This window comes from Dreissena polymorpha, chromosome 3 (assembly GCF_020536995.1).
Source record: "Dreissena polymorpha isolate Duluth1 chromosome 3, UMN_Dpol_1.0, whole genome shotgun sequence".
Classification (NCBI taxonomy): Eukaryota; Metazoa; Mollusca; class Bivalvia; order Myida; family Dreissenidae; genus Dreissena; species Dreissena polymorpha.
Genome location: NC_068357.1, coordinates 65,620,577 through 65,647,540, shown reverse-complemented (window position 1 = coordinate 65,647,540; position 26,964 = coordinate 65,620,577). Strand labels below are relative to the sequence as shown.

General features: G+C 34.3%; 1 protein-coding gene across 6 annotated transcripts; it reads right to left on the bottom strand.

Annotated features, from left to right (window-relative positions):
- Positions 1-293: 293 nt before the first annotated feature.
- LOC127874522 (BTB/POZ domain-containing protein 17-like) lies at positions 294-13,157 on the bottom strand. Of its 6 annotated transcripts, none has more exons than XM_052418884.1 (3): positions 13,022-13,157; positions 5,494-5,778; positions 294-4,148 (listed from the first exon to the last, which is right to left on the bottom strand). In XM_052418884.1, exons 2-3 carry the CDS (start codon positions 5,759-5,761, stop codon positions 3,055-3,057), a joined length of 1,362 nt encoding a protein of 453 aa, XP_052274844.1. In that variant the 5' UTR covers positions 5,762-5,778; positions 13,022-13,157; the 3' UTR covers positions 294-3,054. The 6 variants fall into 6 exon arrangements, with proteins under 6 accessions (XP_052274844.1, XP_052274849.1, XP_052274846.1 ...); XM_052418889.1 differs by having other exon boundaries at positions 13,055-13,144; XM_052418886.1 differs by having other exon boundaries at positions 12,996-13,143.
- Between the last annotated feature and the right edge of the window lie 13,807 nt (positions 13,158-26,964).

Here is a 26,964-nt window from a genome sequence, read left to right as displayed (position 1 = left end):
CTGACCAACCTAACCTGCGCCTACTTGTGGAAGCAGCAATTCTGGGTCTGGTATTAACAAAGCTCTTTGGTGAAGAACTTTTTGAGGAATATAAAAAGCACATATTGAGTTATTTAAAAAATGAAATCTCAACAAAAACACACGAGACTCGCATTCCATACCACTGAATGTCAGAAAATAGATTATGCGCCAATTTTTGTAAGCTAAAGCAAAAAAGAGATTTTTATTTGAAATAAGTACATTCACCAAGAATGCTTATTAAGGTCAGGTACAAACGCCGACTTCAATATTCATAAATGCTATTTATTTATATAGCTTATAGTCGCGAAAAACATAGGATGTACACCTCAAATGTCCATATGTAAAATGCCCATAACAGAAACAATCTTCATTTATATAAACATGTCTTCAATCAAAGATGAGAACAAACAATACCAAATAAAAGGAATCGTAAAATAGCATGGAATAAGGTCCTCAATTTTAAAACAAAGAACAAACATAAACAAGGATTTAATGAAAATTGGACTAAGAAGTCTAAGGGTGTCACGTTTACAGATTTTTCTAAACGTTTAAACGAAATGAAATAAACGAAACGTTACCGTTTAAACGGTATCCCTTTGTCCGTTTAAAAAGCCTAAGTACCATCGCATTTCCAGACTGAAAATAGTTATTTCCGGAAGTAATATTCAGTGCATATACCATTCGCGCAATGACGTCATATTAAAACCATAAAATATTATAAAACAGACCATCCGTATCAACACATGTGTATTCGTCATACTATAAAAATAATTTAAAAAACGTCGAAAATAATGTAAAATCGATGAAAAATACTGTTTCCGAAAACGACACTCCGAAACAAATGCACGTATTTTGCACATGAAATACAATGTGCATATCGTTTGACCGCAGAAAATGAAAAAAACAGTTAACTAGCAAAAACGTAATCAATATATAATTTGGTTAAAATATTGCTTTTCAACATGCTACCGCGGTGTTTTAGTTTGCTAATCAATCAATTAAAATATTTCAAGATGGCGGCATACTGTTTCGTTGCCACGTTGTAAGATTTTCGGAAAGTAGCGAAGATTTTCCGTTAGTGTCCGTTCATGTCTGTGCCATCCGCTTTGTACAGCTAGTCGGCTGCGTTATTTGCACCCCAATATTTATTATATTGATATTGACTGTCGTTTAAACGTTTACTGTTTTGGTAAACGTTTTTCAGCAAAACACGAAACGCGACCGTTTAAACGTTTAAACGTGACACCCTTAACTAAGAACTCTTTGTTTAGAGAAGCATTCGTAAAACCCCCAAAATATACAATTTTAAACTTCTATGAAACTTGTGTCTAAAACATAAGACATATTAATATAAATAAAGTATAAAATGAACAACTGACAAACAGAACAAAATAACAAGACCCACAATATAATAATGGTAAAAAATGACTGTAATGGAATGAAATATTGTCAATCATGTACTTACCCTTTAAAAACAATATTTGAATATTGCTCTGGGAAAACAGGGCTTAATGCACCTGAGTACAGTGTAGTCACAGACCAGCCTATCAGAGTACAGTGTTGTCACAGACCAGCCTATCAGAGTACAGTGTAGTCACAGACCAGCCTATCAAAACAGAGGCTTAATGCATGTGAGTACAGTGTAGTCACAGACCAGCCTATCAGAACAGAGGCTTAATGCATGTGAGTACAGTGTAGTCACAGACCAGCCTATCAGAACAGAGGCTTAATGCACGTGAGTACAAAGTAGTCACAGACCAGCCTATCAGAACAGGCTTATCGGGGACGAAACTTTCTGCCTAGACTGAATTTTTGTTTAAAAAGACTTTCCTAAAAAGCCATACCATACCATAGAAGCAGACAGTGTTGTCCCAATTAGCCGGTACAGATTACACTGGATAATCTGGGACAACACTATACCAACATGCATAAAGCCGCGTCAGAGAGCAGCTCACTTAAACTATTATGGGTAAACATTATATAAGTGTGTCAAAATGCATCAATTTAGCCAGAAGTTAATTATGAAACTCTGAACTGGTTTTATTATAAGTATGAACATATGAGTCGTGTTCTGAGAAAACTGGGCATAATGCATGTGCGTAAAGTGTCGTCCCAGATTAGCCTGTGCAGTCCGGACAGGCTAATCAGGGACGACACTTTCCGCCTTAATTGGATTTTTGCTAAGTAGAGACTTCATTTAAACGAAAAAATGTCATAAAAGCTGAAAGTGTCTTCCCTGATTAGCCTGTAAGGACTGCACAGGCTAATCTGGGACGACATTTTACACACATGCATTATGCCCAGTTTTCTCAAAACACGACTCATATGATTAATTAGCAGCACAAAGTTTTGGTGAAACAACTTATAATACACTTCAGAAAATGTGAATACATTATCCTCATAGAGCTTCTTTGACAATATTTTCAAATTTTTAATAACATACATGTAAAGCATATAACACTTCTAGTTGTAGTAACAATGACAAAGCAACTGCAACTATATATACAATTATACATGTATATAAATCATATATGTAAATCTACACAGATATACAATATCTTTTTGGAATACATGGAGTAAGTGCATATACATGAAGCCGATTGCATATTCAAAACATTTGTTTATACAAGTGAACTTTTTAAATAAACATAAACAAATAAAAACAGCGAATTGCTTATATAATATAAAATATATAACTTAATAACAAGTTAGTTAAATACTAAAGTATATTAAGAAATGATCAATGCACTACTGTAGACACAGAAAATGACTGTATGTATAACCCCCAAAACACTTAAGTAGGCTATTTTGAATATTATACTCTTATATCCTAGCATTTCTTGACCACAAAAGTTAGTGCTCATATGCCGAAAAGAAGTGGAACAAAAAAGGTGATTTTTTCTTTACAATTTCTCTCTGGTAATAAACATTAAAATTTAATAACATAATAATTAAAAAGAAGTAAGCAAAGGATATTTCCCTGTTAGTTTGCCTTGTTAATGTTCTTTTAAAACACATTTTCAGCATGTCCACTTATGAAGCCACATTTGTCTTAACAGCCAATGGTCTGATAACAATTTTCATTTTAATACTGTCACCTATCCTGAAGGGCGAATGACTTGCCAGAACTTCATCGTAGGGAATAATACCATCAAAATTGAACAGCGAACAGTCCTTGTCAAATATTGCATCCGTCGACTTCACGCAATACACGTATTCCGGCCCATCGCTGTAGACACTGTATATGAGGACCGAGATTTTAAACTTTTGTCGTTGCTGACATTCAGTTGACAGAGCCAGCCTCACTGTGTGAAACTCCCCGCCCGGATTGATGATGTTTCTAGGGATACCAATCATCTGGCATGACTGGTAAACAACCCCGCGTGGGTAGAACATCACATGCCAGTCTTGGTGCATGCCGAGCTCCGAATCTGCATAATTCAGAGGCGTACTAAAGAATGCTCCCCTCACTTCACCCTCCCGCAATTGCAAGACATTGTCAATTACCATGTCTGTGCTCCAGGTTTCAGTGGGATAAATTCTCGGTATGCACCATTCTCTCTCCTTAAACGTTTCCTGCGCACTTTTGGGCGCGATTTTTTCAGCACCTTTTTGGTAGCGGAGAAATGAGAACACTGTTTTCAGATAGAAGGACTCGAATTCCGGTACGATCTCCTTTTCTAATTTGAGAATTTCACTGAACTGCATCAAAGGAAAATTTATTTGTGACATAAAGTGGTGGAACATTTTGGCATCTGTATTTCCTGTCAGTGAGAAATAGTGAAGTAGCCATCTTTTCACTGCCAAATACAGATGATACTCACTGCTCACTGTCAGATGTGGATGCTCTAGAAACATCTTCAACACCTCTGGAGCAATAGAACTAAACTCAAATGTTTTGATAACCCTGTCAAAATTACATGCCATAAACTGAGTGCATCTCTGTTCCACTTCTCTATACCCACACATTATGGCATAGTGTAGCCAGGAGAAAACGTTACAGACTGTTTCTGGACAGCATGATGCTTTCATATAGTCAATGCAGGACGCTGCCAATCTAGGGACATTGTACTTGTCTGCTAAAGTAAGCAGGGGTAACACATTGTCCTTTCTCAGTTCAACTTGGCCTTTGAGAAAAACAGAAACACAGACACGTATATAAAACTTAAACAAGAGGGCCATGATGGCCCTGTATCGCTCCACTGTTTTTTATGCGAAAAAAGCGTGCAATAAGCATGGGTTGAAATGTACTCAAGCATGTGACTCTCTTTCTATCCCTCGTCCCATTGGGCGCTTAAAGTTGGAAGGGTGACCATTTTTATATATGGAAAACGTTACTACGGTGTTAACTAAACAGACTAAAAAGCCTGGGTATTGTCGCACAGGTCATTTGCTTATAACGTAGGTACATTTATCTCTCCAAAAGATATTGTCGTTATTTCTATTTCAAATATTTTTAGATGCTGAAGATCAAATCTACGCATGTTCTTCAAGATTAATGAAAGTTCCTTCATTCAATCATGAATCTTTTTCCAAAATTCCAAAAAGTGTTTGTAGGTTTCAAAGTTTCTGTTACTTATATAGTTCATGACATATGCAAAATACATACCAATTTGGTAGCCCTAGGCCCAATGGTTATGGACAGGAAGATGTTTAAAATTTGCACAAAAGAGGCTTTATATAAGCATATGTTCAGTTTTGTGACCCCCGGGGCAGGGTCAAATTTGACCCCAGGGGCATAATTTGAACAAACAAAGTAGAGAACTATTAAATGTCACCACATACCAAATGTGGTAGCACTAGGCCCAATGGTTATGGACAAAAAGATTTTTAAAGTTTTCACAAAATAGGCTTTATATAAGCATATGTTCAATTTATTGACCCCCGGGGTGGGGTCAAATTTGACCCCAGGGGCAAAATTTGAACAAATTTGAAAGAGGTTCACCCCAGGAACATTTGTGAGAAGTTTTATCAAAATTGGACTTGTAGTTTAGGAGCAGAATTGGAAAGTTAACACACGCATGGACGCACACGCGCACGCACAACAGACACAGGACCATGACATAAGCCCCGCTGGCCTCTGGCCAGTGGAGCTAAAAAAACAAATATTTAGACTTTGAAGTTATTTCATTGTAATAAAGATTCCAAATACAACTAAGTCAAATATTATGTCGAATAAACATGGCAATTAGAAACATAGATTAAGTCAAATATTCCGAGATAACTAAAGAGTAGAATAGGGTTAGTAAAAGTTGGAGACTGTATTTTATTTATATGCCAGGAATTGACCCAAAGTCCTGTCAAAGAATAGGACAGATATTTGAAGAGGTTTGTTTATGTACACCTGTTTGTAACAATTAAAATTCAATTTTGTTGTAATGCTTGTGTGTTTTTAGTCTCAAGCAGCCTCTTTCTACTGTCAGCGCTTTAATAATACATTGTACCATGCGATAATTACAATGTAAAACATACCACTGTAGATGTACGTCAAAAAGCAGTCAAAAGCAGCTTCACATTCTGCATCCTCACAAAGGACCACTTTTCTACTCCGCCCTTCCGGCCACATATCACTCATCAGCATTGTGCGGAACACGTCGCTGGCAACACACAGGATGAGACGGTGGGTCTTGAACTTACGCTGACCTACTTTCAGGATGAGGTCGGAGAGGTCGCCAGATTGATAAAGCTGCAGTAGCTGCCGCGTTGTGTCGCAGGAGTTGTCAACAAATCTGGCGGCCATTCTTGTGAATTAATGATCTTTGGAATAAAAATGACATGTATGTTTAAAACTAAAGGGATTTTGAATTTAACTAATTTAAAACACACACTTTTAAAAGAATAATCAGATTATCTCCACTATTTGCAATACATATATAGTATTGTGTTATTTAAATATCACAAAAGTCTACCAAGAAATTATAGAACTAACTGATAAAAAAAAGTGTGTTAACAAGGTTTTACTCTAGCCATATAAGGAAAACTGCCCAGCCCCCTGGCAGCCATGTTTTTTAACAGACCCTGACCCTTTTTAAACTTGGTCCAGATATCATTAGAATATGTGTTCTGACCAAGTTTCATGCATATTGGAATAACAAGAGCTCAGTGATTTTACCTGCAAGGCCTGCGTCCTGAACTCACAAAAACCTCTAGGTATGCAAAGTTTTGAAGTATGTGAGTCCCAAAAATGCATTGAAATTTCTCAAACAACAATATCGTTTAATATTTGGACTCATTCTTTTAATTCCTGGACTCATAGATTTGCAAGGTATTGAGTCCCAGGACTCAGATGAGAAAATTTGTAAAAAATATCACTGAGAGCTATGTTTATAATACACAATGTCCCCTACTGCACTTTGTAGCCGCGAAGCAGCTATTTTAGAAAAAAATCTTTAAGATCAAGGCTTGTAACTTTGTCAAAAATCAAAAGACTGGAAGGCTTGAAACTTCGTCAAAATTTGATGGACTAGAACAAAACTCAAACTTGATTGGTAAGTCATGTAGGAAGACCCATAGACTGCTATATGCTCAGCTACCGGGGGCATAAAAATTGAATTGAGGAGAGCAATCAAAGTTTAACTATAGGCATATAAGAAAACTTCCCTGCTCCCTGGCAGCCCTGTTTTTCAAAGTGTTATGCACCCCAAATTACATAATGATTGATCAATATATTTATTAAAGTTAAATATTATTTAGTTATAATATGTAAGTGTTATTTAGTTTTAGTTTAAAGATATATGTTAATACAACATGTTTTAACTGCTAAGTTTAAATATAATTTAGTTTCAATTTAAAAGTAAAATAGTTACATTTGCAGTGCTGTTATTAAAGATTAATGCGGCCATTTGTACATGATATTAATAATAATACCCAATCATCATAATTTCAAGCCATTAGCTTTAAGCAAACAATGACAGCTTATGTTACATAATTTTATCCCATAATACCCAAGCATTCTAAGCTAATTACAACTTTATATTACAACTTTTTATAAATTGATATTCTTGATTGCTAAATAAATATAAAGCCATTCACTATGGTCTAGACAACTGTTTAGACATTTGATATAAAACTGAAGAATATTGAACATGAGAAATATATAGACTTTAGCCTTACTGTGTGACAATTGACTTTGTGATTTTCTGTGTGATATACTTCATTAAAAATTATAGGAAAACATTCTAATAAAACATTTATTTAACTTAATAATTAAAACTGTGTGTCAGAACTGTGTTATGGACTTTGGTTATTATTGCGGTTAACATACTTTGTGAAAATAAACACATAACTAATAAACACTTTGTGAGTTGCCTTTGCGTGTCTTCCCCAATCAACGAGGAACTGCGTCTCAAACACTAAATCTCCGGCATAACAAAAGTACTGGAAACATTTTCAAACTCAGCTGATATACCATTAGAACAAAATAAATGTTGTAGCAAATGATCATACATGTGTCTTCTAGAGTGTTAATAACCTATTTCTTTAATTTGACCGAGTAACCTAGTTTTGACATGAGATAAAGTTTTGAACTGGCCCAAAATATCAATGGGACAAATATTATGATAAATTTCATGAAGATAGGACAATAAATGTCGCCTCTGGAGTGTTAACAAAGCAAATGTTAACGATGCATGATGCACAAAAGGCAATCACAAGAGCTCACAATGAGAATGCTGTGCTCAGGTGAACTTCAAATGAAAAGATTTAAGTCAACTTTTAATACATACAAATGTACACATTTAGAATGTAATTTTAAATATCTTGACAAATGACAATATATGACTTAAGGTTTGTAAATTGTTTTATTATTGATATTGCCAAGTTATATTAATAGGTTAAGAGGTAAGTATTCTTAAGAGTATGCATCGTGTGTTGTTAACGTTCCTTATAAACTACTGGGAAATGACCATTTGCAAATCTAAAATATTACATAGAGGATATTTGTTGGATCCGGTGGATTATCGATTTTAATTCACGAGTGATCATAGAAAATAATATTTTCACGAGTGGCGCAGCCACGAGTGAAAATATATGTTTTCTATGATCACGAGTGAATTAAAGTCCATAATCCACCGAATCCAACAAATTTTCTTTTTATTTAATGCATTTTTCACAGTTTATATACATTGTTCAAGAGTTTAACTAACGAATTTTGCTGGGATAATGACGTCATTTCGTCAAAAAAATGACGTCATTTCACAGTAAACAATGAAAATTATCGATAATTCTCACTGATAATTTTCACTGTTTGAAACAGTGAAATTATCAGTTTTAATTCACTGATATTTCTCTATAAACCACCGGAAAGCATTAAATAAATAAATTATAATTTCTGGCTGAAAAAAATCCTCAAAGGAAGGAAAATTGTGTCTCTTACGTTCCAAAATTGTGTTATTGGCAAGTGAACAAATAAAAGTGTTGGTGGTGTGTTACTGCAAGCTCCTTGTTAGGTTTAATAAAACAGACTTTTATATCTGTTAATCTTATCCGTTTTATATATATCCATATCATATCAAGAAAGAAATGGTCAAAAGGGCAAATAATTCATGATAATTATTGAATTTCATCAAGTGCCAACTAGGGTGCATTATTGAATTCAATTTCAGAAATGGCATGCCAAGGTGACTATGTCATTATGTCCATCAATTCAATTGATACGTATCAATTTCATAATGAAGGAGGGTTTGATATAAGGAGAACTTATACTGCCTTGCTTTATAAGCTAGCTTTTATAGTGATGCAGAAGAGACTGAGTGTCTGCCTGATTTGGAACCTGGAGGTCCTGGGTTCAATCCCCATGGTTGACAGGTATTTTTTCGCTGGGTAACATTAAATAAACAGGACATGAAGTAGACAGACAAGAGCACCGCCTTGCGGGTGCAGACCGCTCATCTATTTTCTTTTTAAAGGTGAAGGGACTTTCATTTTCAATCACAAAGGAGGGAGGAGTGGAGTGAAGAGGGGTGTATAGTGTGGGGTTGTGGACATTTATTACATTATCTTCCAAAAAAGCGAAAAAAAAAAAAAAAAAAAATCGGGGGGGGGGGGGGGGGGTTTGGGTGCGATGGTTGGACGGTATTTCAAACATAACCGTTTTAAAAAAAAAAATGGGGGGGGGGGTATAGTGTGAGGGTGTGGTGGTAATTTGTGAGATGATCTTAAAAAAAAAATAAAATAAAATAAAATAAAATAAAAATTGGGGGGGGGGGTGGGGTGGGGGGGTGGGGTGGGGGTATAGTGTGAGGGTGTGGTGGTCATTTGTGGGATGATCTTAAAAAAAAAAAAAAAAAAAAAAAAAATTAGGGGGGGGGGGGAGGGGGGGAGGGGGGGGGAGGGGGGAGGGGGGGGAGGGCACGGGGGATGGTTTGGGTGGAGTCTATTGTGGTATGTCAGGTAAGAGTAGTTTCATCAAAGTATCAATCAAATCTAATCATAAATAAAGAAGTTATGGCAATTTTAGCAAAATTTAATAATTTGACCTTGAGAGTCAAGGTCATTCAAAGGTCAAAGTAAAATTCAAGTTGCCAGGTACAGTAACCTCATGATAGCATGTAAGTATTTGAAGTTTGAAAGCAATAGCCTTGATACTTAAGAAGTAAAGTGGATCGAAACACAAAATTTAACCATATATTAAAAGTTACTAAGTCAAAAAAGGGCCATAATTCCGTAACAATGACAACCAGAGTTATGCAACTTGTCCTTTTACTGTACCCTTATGATAGTTTGTGAGTGTTCCAAGTATGAAAGCAATATCTATGATACTTTAGGGGTAAAGTGGACCAAAACATAAATCTTAACCAAATTTTCAATTTTCTAAGTATAAAGGGCCCATAATTCCGTCCAAATGCCAGTCAGAGTTACATAACTTTGCCTGCACGGTCCCCTTATGATAGTTCATAAATCTTGCAAGTATAAAAGCAATAGCTTTGATACTGTAGGAATAAAGTGGACCTAAACACAAAACTTAATCAAATTTTCAATTTTCTAAGTATAAAAAGGGCACATAATTCTGTCAAAATGCCAGTCAGAGTTACATTACTTTGCCTGCACAGTCCCCTTATGATAGTTAGTAAGTGTTGCAAGTATGAAAGCAATAGCTTTGATGCTTAAGGAATAAAATGGACCTAAACACAAAACTTAACCAAAATTGTCAATTTTCTAAGTATAAAAAGGGCACATAATTCTGTCAAAATGCATGCCAGAGTTATCTAACTTTGCCTGCCCAGTCCCCTCATGATAGTTAGTAAGTGTACCAAGTTTGAATGCAATAGCATTGATACTTACTGAGAAAAGTGGAACTAAACGCAAAACTTAACCAAAATTTTCAATTTTTTAAGTATAAAAAGGGCACATAATTCTGTCAAAATGCACGCCAGAGTTATCTAACTTTGCCTGCCCAGTCCCCTCATGATAGTAAGTAAGTGTACCAAGTTTGAATGCAATAGCATTGATACTTTCTGAGAAAAGTGGACCTAAACGCAAAACTTAACCGGACGCCGACGCCAACGCCAAGGTGATGACAATAGCTCATAATTTTTTTTCAAAAAATAGATGAGCTAAAAATGATAAAATGGCAGCATCTGACAAATATAGTTTATATAAACGGACTCCAAGACCTTTGATAAGTTTTGCTACGACGGCTCTCAGTAACCCTTTTAGTAATAAAGCCGAGATTTCAATTATCGCAACTACATCAAATATAGCATGCATTTCAATGTTGCAATGATGAGTAGCAGTAAATTGCTGTTATGCAATTTCACAGAAGATTATGCTTTTGTTCTTGCAATTTGTTGACAGTTCAGTTAGTTGACATGGTTGTAGTCCAAATAATTAGACGTAAGCTACCCCGCTTACATGTTACTCCTATAAATATGAGGTCGATGTAAATCGACCTCATATTTATAGGAGTAACATGGTTGAGTTTGAGATACACACGAATGCTTTCTACAGTGCAATGCAATAACACGTGTGTTCATTGAAATACAAGAGATGGTTTCCGTGAATTAAAATAAAGTAATTGGTGTCCCCGAACAAGCATTGGTGCCCCCGAACAAACAAACCATTAGTGAATTCCACTTACTTCTTATGTATTGACAATTAAAAACATTATTTTTTGCAAGGGGACGCAACTGTTTTGATTATTATTGGTTACACCTCACTACAATCTTATGGTAGGTTACACAGAACTAGGTGCGGATATCACGACGGAAATGTTCGTACAGTTACTCCAGATGATGTCTGAATCAGAACAAGAAATATCTTTAAAAAAGATATACGGCGTTTATTGTGGTTGGAGTTTATGAAAGGGTAAAGAGTTCAATAAATGAGATTAAGGATAGCGAATGTCTTTTTCTGTGCAGTTCTTAGCTGCATCACACGCAGTACGGGATGTTACGCGGAGTTTTCGCGGCTTATTTTACAATATTACATATTGCTGGTCATAAACCTATAGATACAACACAGAAAACCAAAAGAAGAATGGAGGTGAAATTAAAACATATGAGTCAACCGGCCACACGCGAAGTATCCGTACATATTTTAAATATTTATACGCGCGTTCTTCGAACAAACCTGTTTTAGCGGTTTGTCGGGCATTGCGATGTGATTCGATTATTAACAGTATCGAGAATCATCGCGCTCATGCTTAATACATTAGTCAATATGGTGGAAAAATTATTGTTAAATTAATTAAAAATAATATTTATCATGGTATTGTTGAAAACACATTAAGAATCTGACATACCATAATTATATCGCTGGATATCTTCATTTAACATCTTTCTGGTCTAAATAAAATTCCAGTTCACCTAGTTCACGCTATAGCGTCTTTATTATATAACGATTATTTTACTCGCCGCGAACTTCGGTCAGCACATAAGGTAGTCGTGAAGATGCAGCGATGACCTGTATCTGACCCTGATACCTCGCGGGCTAATGCATTAAAGTGAGGCCTCGCTTTCACTGCTCTTTATACTTTTACATGTTAACATGATGACAGGAATATGGAGGTTAGCACTAAATATGAGAACATAGCCTTTAAAGTAAAAACGTTCTCGCGCTTGAATTAAAGGTGCACGCACAAACTGTATTGATGTCGAGATTGAGTGTAAAACTGTTCTATCTATTAAGCCTTTTCTTAGAGATAAAATTGTTTCATGCTGAGCACGCAGTAAAACAGTGCTACAAAGACGCGGACATGTTTCCAATGTTCTGGTCGTATGCTCAAATCAGCCTATGGGATAAATGAAGTGTATTCATTCTGACCTAGCCGCGGGAAATTTTATTTGAATTTTATTGGACAGTTACAATGGTCAGGTAAGGTGCAAAAGCTGGCTTAATACAGCTATGCCGATAAAATGGTGTCTGTAATAAACTTATTGACCGTGAGGTAAGCGTTGTGGTTGGTACAAACTCAGATAATTTGTGAGTTGGGCCTAAACACCAAACCGATTTGGTTGACAGTCACTATTCAAATTATTATCGGTTACTCCCAGAGCTTAGGCATGCACCACACTTTGGGACATTTGAAGAAACATTAAACGGTGATATTTCAAATGTAGTTTCATCTTTCGGGAGCATAGTAGGTTTAGTTTGGTATAAGTGCTAAGAAACTGGCCGATTCTAATAAACTAAGTTAAAGAGCAACATATAGAATCAAAGTGAAAATGTGAAGCATTAAAGGCATTTTAAGAACATGTGTTCACTAACAAGTGTCTTTATATTTTTAACAAAATCATGGTTTTCCCCAAAAACAATTTGTTAACTGAAGGCGATATCTGTAAGAAAACATTTTCTTAATACAGATTAATTACTAAAGTTAAAAAATATTTGTTAATTTCCGATATTTGGGGATGACTGAATCTATATAAATGGTTGCAACTAAAGGAAATAACGATTTGCTTTATTTGCCGTAATGCCGTCGGCATTATTATTTTCCAGACGGTACATAAATATGTAAATGAAATATAAAAACAAACATTCAATCGCTTCATCTTCAACAAACCGTCCATAAAAGCTGTCATTCCAAAAACCTTACGGCCTCAGCTGACTTTCGCTGACGTACGCATCGCTTTTCATTTTTGAGTTCATCTTGGTCAAACAAACTATCGTAAACGTACACTTCAAGCAATGACGTCATTTCGTTATTGAAGAATGAGTCAACGCCGTTTGATTCGCGCCATATATACAAATCATAGATCACGTTCATGCTGGACTACATTCCTGCAGATAACATTGACTTTATGTTTAATTCAGAGGTAGACTACACTACAGATGATTTTGAGATGCCGAGAAATAATAAGGATAATATTTATAATTCATTCGGGCATACTTTATTAGAACTCTGCTGTGCTCATGGAATTCATATACTCAATGGGCGTGTTACTGGTGACCATGATGGTGAGTTTACATGCATTACACATAATGGAGCTAGTTTAGTTGATTATCACATTATTTCAACTGATTTATTTCAATTTGTTACGAAGTTTAATATTCTATCCTTTGATGAATCTGACCATTTCCCTATATGCGCTACTATGATTTTTCATAGAAAAAATAGCAACAGGAATGTTGATTTACCTTCTTCCCGTAGCATTCAAAGTAACATCACTGATGATAATATTAAACTTGATAAATTTAAATGGAATGATACGCTTAGGGATAGATTTATTGAGACTTTTGTTAATATGTATAACTTATGCAAAGACAACATTTTCATCAAATTACTGTAAATATGAACCAGGCTCTTCAAACAATAGTATCACTTTATAAAACTGCTGCAGAAAACATGAAAGTCCATAATAGAACCAAACAACGTAACGTTTATGAACGACAAGATACACCATGGTGGGATAATGAATGTGATAATTTGAAATATTGTAAATATAAAGCTTTGAGAAAATTCCGGGTCACAAGCTCAAGGGGGGATTTGCAAATTTACATAAACGAAAAAAGAAATTTTAAAGAAATGTGTAAAAACAAGAAGGATATTTTCCAACACAATATGAGAAATAGGCTATGCCAAGCACGTAGTAATCCAAATTTATTTTGGCAAACAATTAAAAGTGCAAATTATAAAAAAGCTTCACATTGTAGTTATCAGCAACAAATCAAACAAAGTGATTGGTTAAATTATTTTAATCACTTATTATATCGAGAAAATATGCTCATGATTGCAACTTCTGAAGAAGCTGCATTACCTGAATATGATTTAGTTCTAAATAGTCCTATCACACAAGAAGAAATAATGAGAAGTATTAATAAATTAAAAATGGGAAGGGCGCAGGGGTTTGATGGTATAGGGGCAGAGTTTTATAAAAACACGGCTAATGTTATATGTCCAGTATTTTGCTCTCTTTTTAATCATATTCTTAATACAGGTGTTTTTCCTGACATGTGGAGCGAAAGCATTATTGTTCCCTTACACAAATGCGGTTCTAAACTGGAACCGACAAATTATAGAGGTATTTCTGTAATAAATGTAATGTATAAAATATTTGGAAATATTGTTAATTCACGATTGTGTACTTGGGCCGAAGAATTTGGCAAACTAGATGAGTCGCAATCAGGTTTTCGGAAAGGTTATTCTACAATTGATAACATATTCGTATTACAAAGCATGGTACAAAAATATATAACTAAGCCAGGAGGAAGGTTTTATGTATTATACGTTGATTTTCAAAGGGCTTATGATGGTATATTGCACCATAAACTATTTGACATGATGCAGAAAATAGGTTTAAAAGGAAAACTTTATAATGTCCTTGTCTCTATGTACTCTAATTTACGGAGTCGCGTGCGAGTCATAAATAACAATGTTACCACTGATTTTAGGTGTAACATTGGCACAAGACAAGGGGACGTAACTAGCACGATCATTTTTAATTTATTCATAAATGAGTTATCCCTTTACCTGCGTGACCAGGGTCATCAAGGAATTTTTATTACGGATGACATACCAAATATACAATGTATATTATTTGCCGATGATGTTGCGAGTTGCTCTGAAACGGCTATTGAACTACAGCGTCAATTAAATAGTATATCTGATTTTTGTCGAATGAGTGGCATGACTGTTAATGAAAAGAAAACCGAAATAATTGTATCTAGAAATGGTGGCCCATTGCGGTCATATGAAAATTGGTTCTATAATGGAAAGCATGTAAATGTCACGTCAGTGTACAAGTACATGGGCTTACTGTTTACTCCTAAATTAAGTTGGTCCAAGGCTAAAGCTAAGTTGGCAATGCAAGCAAAAAAATCTATTAATGCCATAAAAAGTTACCAAGGCTATTTTGGAAAATTTGACATTCAAGAGTATTTTAAACTTTTTGATTCAATGGTTAAGCCGATCCTTTTATACGGGGCTGAAATTTGGGGTCATACCCTTTCTGAAAATATAGAACAAGTCCAGGCTCAATTTTGCAAAGATTTTATTGGTTTGAATAGGTCAACAAACAATTGCATGGCCCTAGGGGAGGTTGGTAGATTAGAATTATGTGTAGAATATCATTTCAAGTGTGTTAAATACTGGTGTAAACTTATTCACATGCCATTGCATAGATATCCAAAAAATTGTTATAATATGTTAAAACGCCAGGATGAAATCGGAAGGACAAATTGGGCTTCTTCTGTAAAAAATCTGTTATTTAATTATGGATTTGGTTATGTCTGGGTGTATCAAGATGTTGGCAATGTTGATGTATTTTTACAACTGTTTAAAGGTGCCTTTTCACAGATTTTGGCATTTTTTAACTTATTCATTAAATGCTTTATATCGAAAAATGTAAACATTGGATCGTAAAAGCTCCAGTAAAAAATCAAGAATAAAATTAAAAAAAGGAAAAGAACATTGCCCGGACCAGGTTTCGAACCAGTGACCCCTGGAGTCCTGCCAGAGTCCTGAAGTAAAAACGCTTTAGCCTACTGAGCTATTCCGCCGAGTACACTTATTCGACGTATTTTATACCTTATATAAGCAATCTTCGTAGTTTCACAAAATTTAACGACAAAAACAGAACTCTCCAAATTATTCAATCGTTTCGCGTTGCAACGCTTTATAATTTTTAGGTTTTAAAATCGTCAAAAGATGCATATAATGGCTATATTAGACCATGGTAAATGTTCAGTATTACTCTTTCCTTACAAATATCATAACTAAAACGAAAATTTGCGAATCTGAAACAACTTTTTTCAATTTTGTCAATTTACCAAAGCGTGAAAAGATCCCTTTAAAGATCGCCTTATTTGTTGTAATACGCAAAAATGGTCAGGGAGTTTATTCGACTCGTCTAGATGTGAAACATATTGAATGTATAAATCATTGCTTGAACCAGAAAAATATCTTTCGCTTAACATACCATTCTTTTATAGAAAAGCATTTGCAAAGTTCAGATGTTCCAACCACAAGTTTCTTATTGAAACTGGACGACATTTTGGTATAGAGCATGGTCTCCGATATTGTATACATTGTCTAAATGTAGAAAACACACGTGTCATTGAAAACGAATTTCATGTATTTTTTTATTGTTCTAAATTTCACGAAGAACGTAACATTCACCTTTTTTCTTGGTATACAGGAAACAGAGAAGAAATAGATTTTATTAATCTGATGAAAACAAATAATGATCTGACATTGAAGAAAATTGTATTATTTATATATATGTTAATGCGAAAAGTTTAAACATAAAACTATTCACAACTCATGCATGTTAACTATGACATGTCTGTATATTGTATTTTGGGCCGGTGGCCTTTATTTACAAAATAAATTGTCTTGTCTTGTCTTGTCATAGGTGTAAAAATAAAAAGTTATTATTCGCACTTATATCTTTTATTAAGATTTGTATTATTCCCCGTTGAATAAAAGCCAATCTTGGTCACTTCACCGTATCCATTCAGATTCAGATTCAAGAATTTTATAGCGTTTTTTCTACATTTCATCTGTTTATGTACGGTCGGTAAAAATACGCATAGGTTGCATACACGTCGACGGCGTTTTTTTATTACTTAACATAAAAACTATGTAGCCAATGGCCAATGGCGATAAACGAGCCTGCATTCTAGATGCCGGATTGGATCTCTATGCATGATGTGCCTCAATAATAAAAGAAATTGATTAAATGTTCGTGTTTATTAGAATTTTCCAGCTTTACCTATTCAGATATTGAATTTTAATCGGATGCTTAATATGTGAATTTAAGGATTGTCTCAAGCCATTGTCTGCTTAGACGACTCAATATAATGGTTGTTTCTTTTACGCGAAATATTTTAACACACCCTTTTTGCTTCTTTAAGCGTCGGATTTTCATGCCTGAAAGCCGTCTGATATATTATTGCAAAAATACACAAATGCATGCGAGTCTCGTTTATCACGCTGGGTATGCGGATACTTTGATAACAGATGGCACTTCGATATAAGATATCAACAAAAGCCACGCGCGAAAGGTAAGTTCATCAGTTTTTTTTAAACGTTATATCATACAGACAAGGCGCATGGTCGAGTTTATAAATGGTGTATCCTTTTTTATTGCAAAGAAAAAAAATCACGGAAGAATAGTAGCTTTTTGCCAAAAAAATAGAAAATTCGGTCGGAAAACAGCATAAACTGGATGAACGGTAAAAATTTCAACAAAATAAAACTACTTAGAAATATTGCAATAAATTGTTTGATATTCCAGCATGTAGAGAAATCACTGTGCTTCAAATACTGAAATATTGATAGTATTCAATGAAATATAAACGAAGTATTCAATGAAATATAAACGAAGATGGAGCATGTTTTAATAGGTGGTATTCATGAAGTTGCGGATACTTTGATTCCCGATGTAGGGCACTTCGGATAACAGTGAGTTTCAACACTCTGATAACCGAGTTTTATCTTCTACCTGAAATGCATTTATGTATATTATGGCTAGTCTTACCAAACATTTTGAAGTACGAATCAATTTGCATTTTCAAGCCCGACACATTGGAAATCTATGCATAACGTAATTACATACACATGTAAAATATAACCAATGGCGTTGTTCGTTTCCAAAAATCTTATTACTATTAATTTATATAATTAACATTATAAGTGCAAATTTTAAATAAGATTCAAATACTTATTTCTGAAGTAATATATTTCAAGCGACGACCGAAAATAATTGTCTAAATAATGAACTTGTTTTTGAGTGGTACATTGAGATTAAGAGAATTGAAAATACAACGGATCATGTGGATCAACACGACTGTGTTCAATTGAATTTATAGCAGGACTCTAGATAAGGTGCACCTCATAAAATTCTGTGTCATTGGTGCTCATTAGAATCGCATCATGAAGACGATACTAATGCGCAGCCACAAAATTTAAAAGATATTGGAAAACTCCCTTAATATTGAGCTATACTTATAGGAAGCACTTCCCTTCACACGTTCCTTTTCCTTTTATTATCATATTCCAATGCCTCAGTTCTAAGACAGGCCCCAGAGAGAGAGAGTAGAAACTATCCCACTATCTTGTATCAATTACATGTTAATTTGATGCAATGGTCAGCTTAGGGCGCCTGTCAGCTTACCAGCAGGCAGTCAATGAAAAGTAATAAATCACATGTAACGGGGCTGATAAGCTCAGGCTATATGTTTCCTTGATACAATGTACCTTGAATGTAGATCAAAAGACACTGTGTTCATTTTACTGTGAATATTGTCAAGTTTTAAGCAACTGATTTGAAGTTCTATTAAAAGTTATGAAGTAATTCTAAGTGTGGCGTTTGTCAGATCAGATTTTCAAGAGGGGTTCATATTGCACAAGATTTTTCTCAGAAAGAAATGATCATGGTGAACATACTATAAGTCTATGTTCTGAAGAAGAATATATTTAACATAGAAATTGTGATATAAATACACAATAGTTAAAAATTTAGATTAATATACGGAAAGTTTATTTACAGCTCTGATTCTTCGATTAAACACCAATCTGTCTTGCTGATATTTAGTTTTAAAATTATCAATAAAGATAATTGTATTACTTTCAAGTATCGCCTCCCGGCAGTATAATCGGGACGCTCGAACCCATTTATCTAGAGCGATCAGCTATCTTCTAGCTCGAACCCATTTATCTAGAGTGATCAGCTTATCTTCTAGAAAAATGTCAAATCTAACGTATTAGTTTTATTACATTTAATAATAGTTGCGCATCTATTTTCAAAAACAGTTTTTTTTTATAATTCTACTAATCGATTAATTATCCTTTTATTCTCAAATACAAGCTTCATTTAATATCATTAGTATCGCAAATAGTTGGTTTTAAGTCCATTTTCTCTATTTCTTTAATTCCTGACCAAAGTATATCTGTGATATGTGTACATGTAGACACGATTTTTTTTGTCAATAAATGTTCAACAGTAAAGTTGGAGAATATTTCATTTTTTTATTGATCAATATAATTGAATTTTGACAACAATTGTTGCCTAAGCTGTAAATGATATTTTTATGTACATATCTTTACTTTTTATGCCCCCGAAGGAGGGCCTATAGTGATCGGACTGTCCGTCTGTCCGTCACACTTTGTGTTTAGGTTTCGAAAAATGCTCATAACTTCTATGTCAATTCAGAAAGCAATTTCATATTTGGCATTCATGTGTATATGGACAATGCCTTTCCATACGCACACAAATTTTGACCCCTGTGACCTTGAACTTAGGGTCCGCGTTTAGGTTTCGAAATCTGCGTTTAGGTGTCGAAAAAAGCTCATAACTTCTATCAAGCGTTTATAGCGGGCATAAGTCATCCTATGGTGATAGCTCTTGTTCTTTTTGATATTCATAATATACATTGGGACTTTGTGATAGTTATATATACGTTGAATAATAGCCATATTGAGTAAGTTCAATGAGGCATCACTGTACTTAAAGCTAAGAAATATGAAATATCACACCCATTAAATTTATATATATTGTATAAACCTTTCTTGGAAATATATAAGTACTGTACATAATTTTTCTATTTCAAGAGCTTGCTTCAATGTTGTAATCTGTTCTTTATGCTGATTTTTATACGAAAATAAATGCCAGACAGGTGTATTTATTAGTTTATCTCTATATTGATACCACTGTATAGCAATTGCTGTTCACTGCTGTTCCCTGAAAAGGGCTGTAAACAAGGGGTTAGACATCAAGCAACTGTCAGAGATAATGAGGTACCTGCTGTGGCTAATTGTTATTTCATTGGTCAGCGGTCATTAAATTGCATGCAACAAAATGTGTGAAAAGTGGCCAGCACAGGAATTTGGGGCCTGTCTTAGAACTGAAGGGATAAGAACATGTTTCGGTAATTCGTTTTTAATTTACTTCAGTACATACATTTTTATTTATTGCCTGCTTACTATAGCAGTATTCCACAGCAAATTCTGCATTTCTGATTCACTAAATAGAGTGTGTTATATCTGGTTAAAAGTGTCGAGTTATCTGGAATCGAAGTGTCATTGTCTTTGAGATGATCGGTAAAAGAAGTATCCATGAAAATTTGACATCCGACTCTTAAAACATTTGAATTTCCTCAAATACGTTATTTTACTAAAATATAACATGTTGTAACAATAATAGACATATTGATCTTTTATTTCGATTAGTTGGCACGTTCTTGATTTATTTCCAAGTATTTTTATTTTGTTTAAATACGTAATTATCATCGAATTCATGATGATTATCGATGAAATTTTATCTCTTTTTTTATAATCCACTGTTTTTTTCACGACTTTCTTGCTCCGCAATACGAGGTACTATACCATTAATCAACCAAACAATGTTACGTGTCTGAAAACCAAATGAACAGAACATAAATGCAAATCAAAGTACTGACAGTACTGGTGTGACGATGCTTTTGAAAAGGATGGATATAAAGGCATCAATTTAAGTTTATCTACATCACCTCAATTGTGTATGTGGGTACGAAAATTTTGGGTAAGAAAAAAAATGTGTACGAATATTATACCAAATAAAATTGGGTAAGAACACAAATTTTGGTTACGAAAAAAAATTGGGTAGGAAAAAAAATTTAGTAGGAAAATAAATTTGGGTACGAAAATAAATTTGGGTACGAAAAAACATTTGGGGGTACGGGGAGGTAGTACCCGTGGGGAACTTGACCCATTCAGCGAATCTGGGAGGCGCGTTACATTATTGATCAAATATAACAAGAAATATCTTTTTAAAAAAATATTCGACGTGTATTTTCTGTACCACTTATCTTAAAAAACGTTCTGTTACAGTAAAACATTTGTGGGTTATAACATTACGTTTCAGTAGATATATTCAAAACTTGACATGCTCTTTAATTACACCGTGCTCTTTATTTTCACAAGTATATCATGCCAAACTTTATATTTCGTTGTTTCCTTTTCTAAGTAAATGATAATTGTGTACGTATATGATTTCACATGCCCACGTGTATGAACATATAATTTTTTCTCTTTTAATTATTGTTTTTTCTCTAATTCAATAAGCTTAGGCATGTTTGTTCGTTAAGTACGACAATACTTTTATGATGATTCCCGAAAGCAGGTATGAGCACATAGTCATAAGAACACTTGTATAAGTGAGTTCGCCCATGAACACATGGTAAGGTTAACTAAATCTCCGCGATATGACCTAATATGTGTTTAAAACAGCAAAAACTATCAAACAAACGAATGAATTATCAAACATAGTATGTGCACTGATGTGGCTATGTAATTTCTGTTTGAAAAGTTTATTAAATATGCAAAATGAGAAAGCACGCATAAAAGCGAGTTTCATGGATATCGTACGGCTATTATGTTGTTTATATACCATATTCGCTATAACGTTTACAAATTGCAGATTCGAAATAATTCGTTTTCTTTACACTCATGATCGCGTTAAACGTTAATTATACACGTTTTCATTCGCAATTTATTTGCAAAATCACGACAAATGTCAAATACAATACAGAAAATGCATAGTTGTTTCATTGATCTATAAACATATAATGGATTGAATATAACTGATTTAAAATTAATGTTTTCAAACTATTATTAAATCTTTTTCGCAGAATATGCAGTCCTATTTATAGCTGAGCTTCCTTTACATTTATCAATGATAATCAGCGAGGTATGCCGCTTAGAAAAATCGAGCTATCTCAATCGGACTGGCTCGGTCTTTTACATAGGTTGCCATTGTGAAGAATTTGTCCATGGTATAATAACTTAGACGAGCTGCTTCGCAGCATCGTCAAAAAGCTGAAGAACTCAACTCTCGCGCGTGGCTTTTGTTGTTATCTGGTATCGAAGTGCCATCTGTTACAAAGTATCCGCATACCCGGCGTGTTTATTGTTTTTTAAGAATTTAATATAAACATTTAGTTTCTTGCTAGTGCTATACGCTGTGTATAACATTTTTGCACATACAAATTCAATAACATAATTTACAATTCTCTTCGAGTGAGTGCAACGTTTCTCCATTTCATTACAAAAGGTACGTAAATTAAAATTTTCATTTTATATTGCAAAGATTTGGTTCTTAGGATTCTGTGAGCAATTCTTGTCTGAATCCACCGAGTGTATGAATCTCTCCATGTGATAAACAGAATTGTATGCATTTAAGTCCATTCGATGTTATTAAAAAGCGTATTCCAGTATCACGGGGGCATGCATATACGGGAGCGTACCGCGTTTAAGTGATAAAGTTGGAACAAAACTTCCAAGATGGCGTCGTTTATGTGTTTTTCGTGAAGGAGTAGCGGATATTTTCACCCGGTAAGCAAATTTATATTTATATTTCTTTTAAATGAATAAGCCCTTTCGACTCTACGGTGTTTGTGCTCCCCTCGGTTTTTTTGTTTCAATACCGTAGACGTCGGAATAAAAAAAGTTATTGAAGCAAAACCGTCGACAAATTTTTTGTTTAATTGCTTGACCTTCGAGATATTGGATGTTCGAATATCATTTTCTCTCACAATAAACAGTATTTGTACATGTTAACAGTAAAATATAACATAAATCACGATTTTTTTATTATCTCGACGCGTTTTTATGTCTATTAATTCATTTAATGCCGAATTATAACGGGTTAACCCCCCTTTTTGGAACTAAACTTCCTTTTAAGCATATTTTGGGATCTGACCTCCAAATGATAAACAGCTCTTTCCTATGTTAGAAGGTTTTATGCGAAATAACTTTCGTGAATTAATTCCACATTGGTGAGAATGTTTTGGAAAACATTGTCACTTGAGGAAATGAAGAGTTATCTTTTTTTATTAATTGTCATATTATTATTTTTTACTATTATATGTTTTATCGCGTACTTAACGCTTATATTAAGTGTGTGTAATATAAGACATTCGACGGTATTATTAACACAGTGTAATTCTTACCTGTTTATTTTAACACATATGGACATACATGTTCTTATGTTTGAATATGCATCAAACGGAATACTATGCCTACTAAACGGAATACTATGCTTACTATTTCCAGATATCAAGACGCCAGTTATATATGTTGAGGATGCCAAGATTAAAAAAGACGGCGTAACGAAGTGAGTACCGCTCAAGAAAGCGACAGTTACATGATCAAAGCGCTGAAGGCACTGAAGATGTTCGCTTTTGCATAATTTCACACGCAATTCATTTTTTTAAATCAATCGCAAGTTTGAAATGAACACACGCCATTCAACTTTATAAAGTGTGTGTCATAGCGCACGGGTCGAGTTTTGTGTGCACTTACTATCATCCATATTATTTCATCGAAATAAAAATAACAACATGCTTTTTGGACGTTCTGAAAGCATAGAAAGTATGATGAAAATGGTAATGAGAACTTAATATAAAGAAAATTTGCAGTCACCATCATATTAAAGGAATATTTTTTTCTAATATCAAATAACTATCTCACCAAGAATATAAATTCATAATGAAAGTTCCGTGTACAAAACTTTTGATTTTTGACACCATATACAAATTCAAAATATACAATAATCTTCGTATCTTGTATATGGAGGAATAAAAGTATATAAACATTGCTGTTTATGCTTTACTTGTTACCCGAGCAGTTCACACGGTGTCAACAACGCTGACATAAACATAGGTATAGAGCACTAATGCGCTTTTAGGCATAGCTGTTTTACTCAGTTTTCATCTTAGTGACTTTTACATAACGCCAACAGACACGCATGAATATTTTCGAATATTTAATAAGCTGATTCGAGATACAACCTCTGAATTTTTGCTACATCACTGCGTATGTGCTCAATTCAAAGGATGTAGCACTGTTCAGTGTAAGGAATTCCGGACTACTCTCTGTATGCTCAACACAAATTGTGACCCTGTTACAATTACGCGTTACAATCCATCTCGCAGAATTTCACTTTCGCATCCAAGATGAGAAAACAATCATTAGCGAAATAGTATAGTGTCACGATAAGAGAAAATCGTTTAATTATCATACCACAATGTTTGCCCTACTTGGTCAGCACGGATGGAAATCATTACTTAATGTGTGGATAGGCTGCCATTATTAACAAATTTGCTATTTTGAATTCAATTTTGTATCAAAAAGCATTGTTCTTAAATGTGGCATTTTCAATTGGCAATGGGGTTTGTAATGACCCTCGTCATGCGAAAATAGGTCTTATTCCATATGCGCCCATCATATAAATAGCCCACTCAGCTATCTCTCCTTCTGGTAAGGAAAAACATAACATATTGAGTGATTTTATAGCGAACAGCATCGCCTATGGCCTGACTGCGCAAAAGCACATGTTGGGTTTAACAAACGCTTGCCGAAACACATAAGACCCATTTTCGCATGACGGCGCTATTGACGTGTGATTTAAATGTGTCGAAAGAAAACTGCGTTTAAATCAAATATCAGCATACGATATATTTCGATAGTGAAGAAAGGTACTCATAACAAGGCATATGAGGACACATATGAAGTGCTCTCCCGTAATATATGTTTTATCTACTCACACTAATGTGTGGTTTGACAATGCTAACACACATTTCATGCGGTGAATATGCAACTTACAAGTGAAAAACACAACACAATAGTTTAACTTTTGTTTAATTGTATTTATTTATTTAGAAAAGTAAATTGCAAACTTTATTTCAAAGTCAGCGTATACGCCGACTACATTTTTAAAAGATATTTATTGTTATAAATATATTTAATATAATATATGTAGTTGTTTTCGGTTTTAGCGATTATAAAGCATTATCGAGGTTGCCTATAGTATGCCTGTAGTAATTGATGAACTCATATCCAACTGTCTATGTATTGAGAACTGTGAATATAAACAAGCTAAACCTTCTACTAACTTTCTACTATTGCGTTGCTAGCACCCGTAAATACAAAAGATCGCCGCTATCTGTTGAGAACCAAAGAACGTTTTCCAGAAATACTCACTGTAGTAGCATGAACGAGGTTACGAAACAGGTCATTCGTATTATTATAATTGTTTGTTATATTCGGATTTAGCGATTATGAAACATTTTTTTTGTTTTTGTCTATCGTATCGCTGAAGTTATTGTTGAACTTATGTTCAACGTTTTATAAGTTGAGAATATAAATAAGAGTTAACCTTTTCCCGAATCTATTAATAGCCTCAATTTACGACCTGTACTACGTCGTTGAGGTGTATGTGAGAGCGTAACCTATTGCGTTGTTATCGTCCGTGGACTTTCCTTTGTTTATCGACAGGCGCATCTAATAATATCCTCTTATTATGAATGGACTGAGCAAAAAGACTACGTCATGAAGACGCTGCAGAAAGTGGACATTTTTATTCATTCATAAACAATCTGCTCCGCGACACGTACAATACGATTATTGTTTATTGATTCTTTTCTATAAAAGCACCGTTCGAAACTATTTATGTTTAACACGATACTAATATCATGTTTCCATTTGTGAATGAATATAATTGGAGAATTCAAACCTCTTGCATAAATTATACAACTCTTTATCGCGCGGATACGCGTTGTAAGCGGGTAATGGGCTCCTAGTAGCTAAGGCGTATCGACCTGAATTTTAGACTAACCACCTTAGACGGTCGCTAAGCGACCATCTAAAAACCCACCTACCAAACAAAAAGGTTACGTCGAAGTACCACGCCAAACAATCACATGTACGTGCAATATAAGTGTAATTAAAAACAGAAAAGAGTAAAGCCGTTTTGATACTAGTATAAGGTTGCTGTAACCAAATACTGCCATTGTTGCGATTCGGAATATATGAAGCAACTTGGAATACCTGACACCTGCTTAAAAGATATCGGTGGATGTTTTTTTAATGAAAACTTAAATATTAATTGTTTATTTAATACAATGACATTTGACACGTTTTACCATAACGATACTGATACATGTATGTGACTTTGATGTAACACAATTTGGACGACCTTGTTTTAAACCAGTTCTGAGTTGGTCACTAATTTATAGTCGCAAAAAGTGAATTTGAAGTGGATATAAAGATTTGTGCAAATGCAATACACGATATGATTTCAATAGAAGTGATCAATATATACATGTATTTTTTTTCTCTTTTATACATATGTGAATACATATTATTTAAGACTGTTGTATTGAGGGAATTAAGTATTGGTTCACTTAGAAAGATTATTTCGTTTGTTCCTAACATTGCCTTCTAATCGTAAGTAATCTTAATATGTCAAATGCATAACGAATTCATTCCGACCCAATTTTTTTTATCATGTATGTAAGTGCTGAATACAATTGAAAATGTATGCAGCGACATCGTTGGAAGAAATGGAAGTAACACAGATAATGGTTTATTTTCATAAAAAAGTGAGAAACTAGCACCATGACATATACGGAACAAAACGTGTAATTAAGTAGCACTCATAGCAATTATATGTCAGACTTGTCTATGAAGAAATAATAAAATAAAAAAACACAAAAAACATAATACATCAGCTGTACTTTTTTTTA

What these genes read in the sequence shown, in the direction of transcription:
- LOC127874522 (XM_052418884.1), bottom strand. Translation starts at nt 5,761, where the DNA reads ATGGCCGCCAGATTTGTTGACAACTCCTGCGACACAACGCGGCAGCTA. An exon ending in TTTGACGTACATCTACAGTG is followed by an intron (nt 4,149 to 5,493) that starts GTATGTTTTACA and finishes TTTTTCTCAAAG; the next exon opens with GCCAAGTTGAACTGAGAAAG.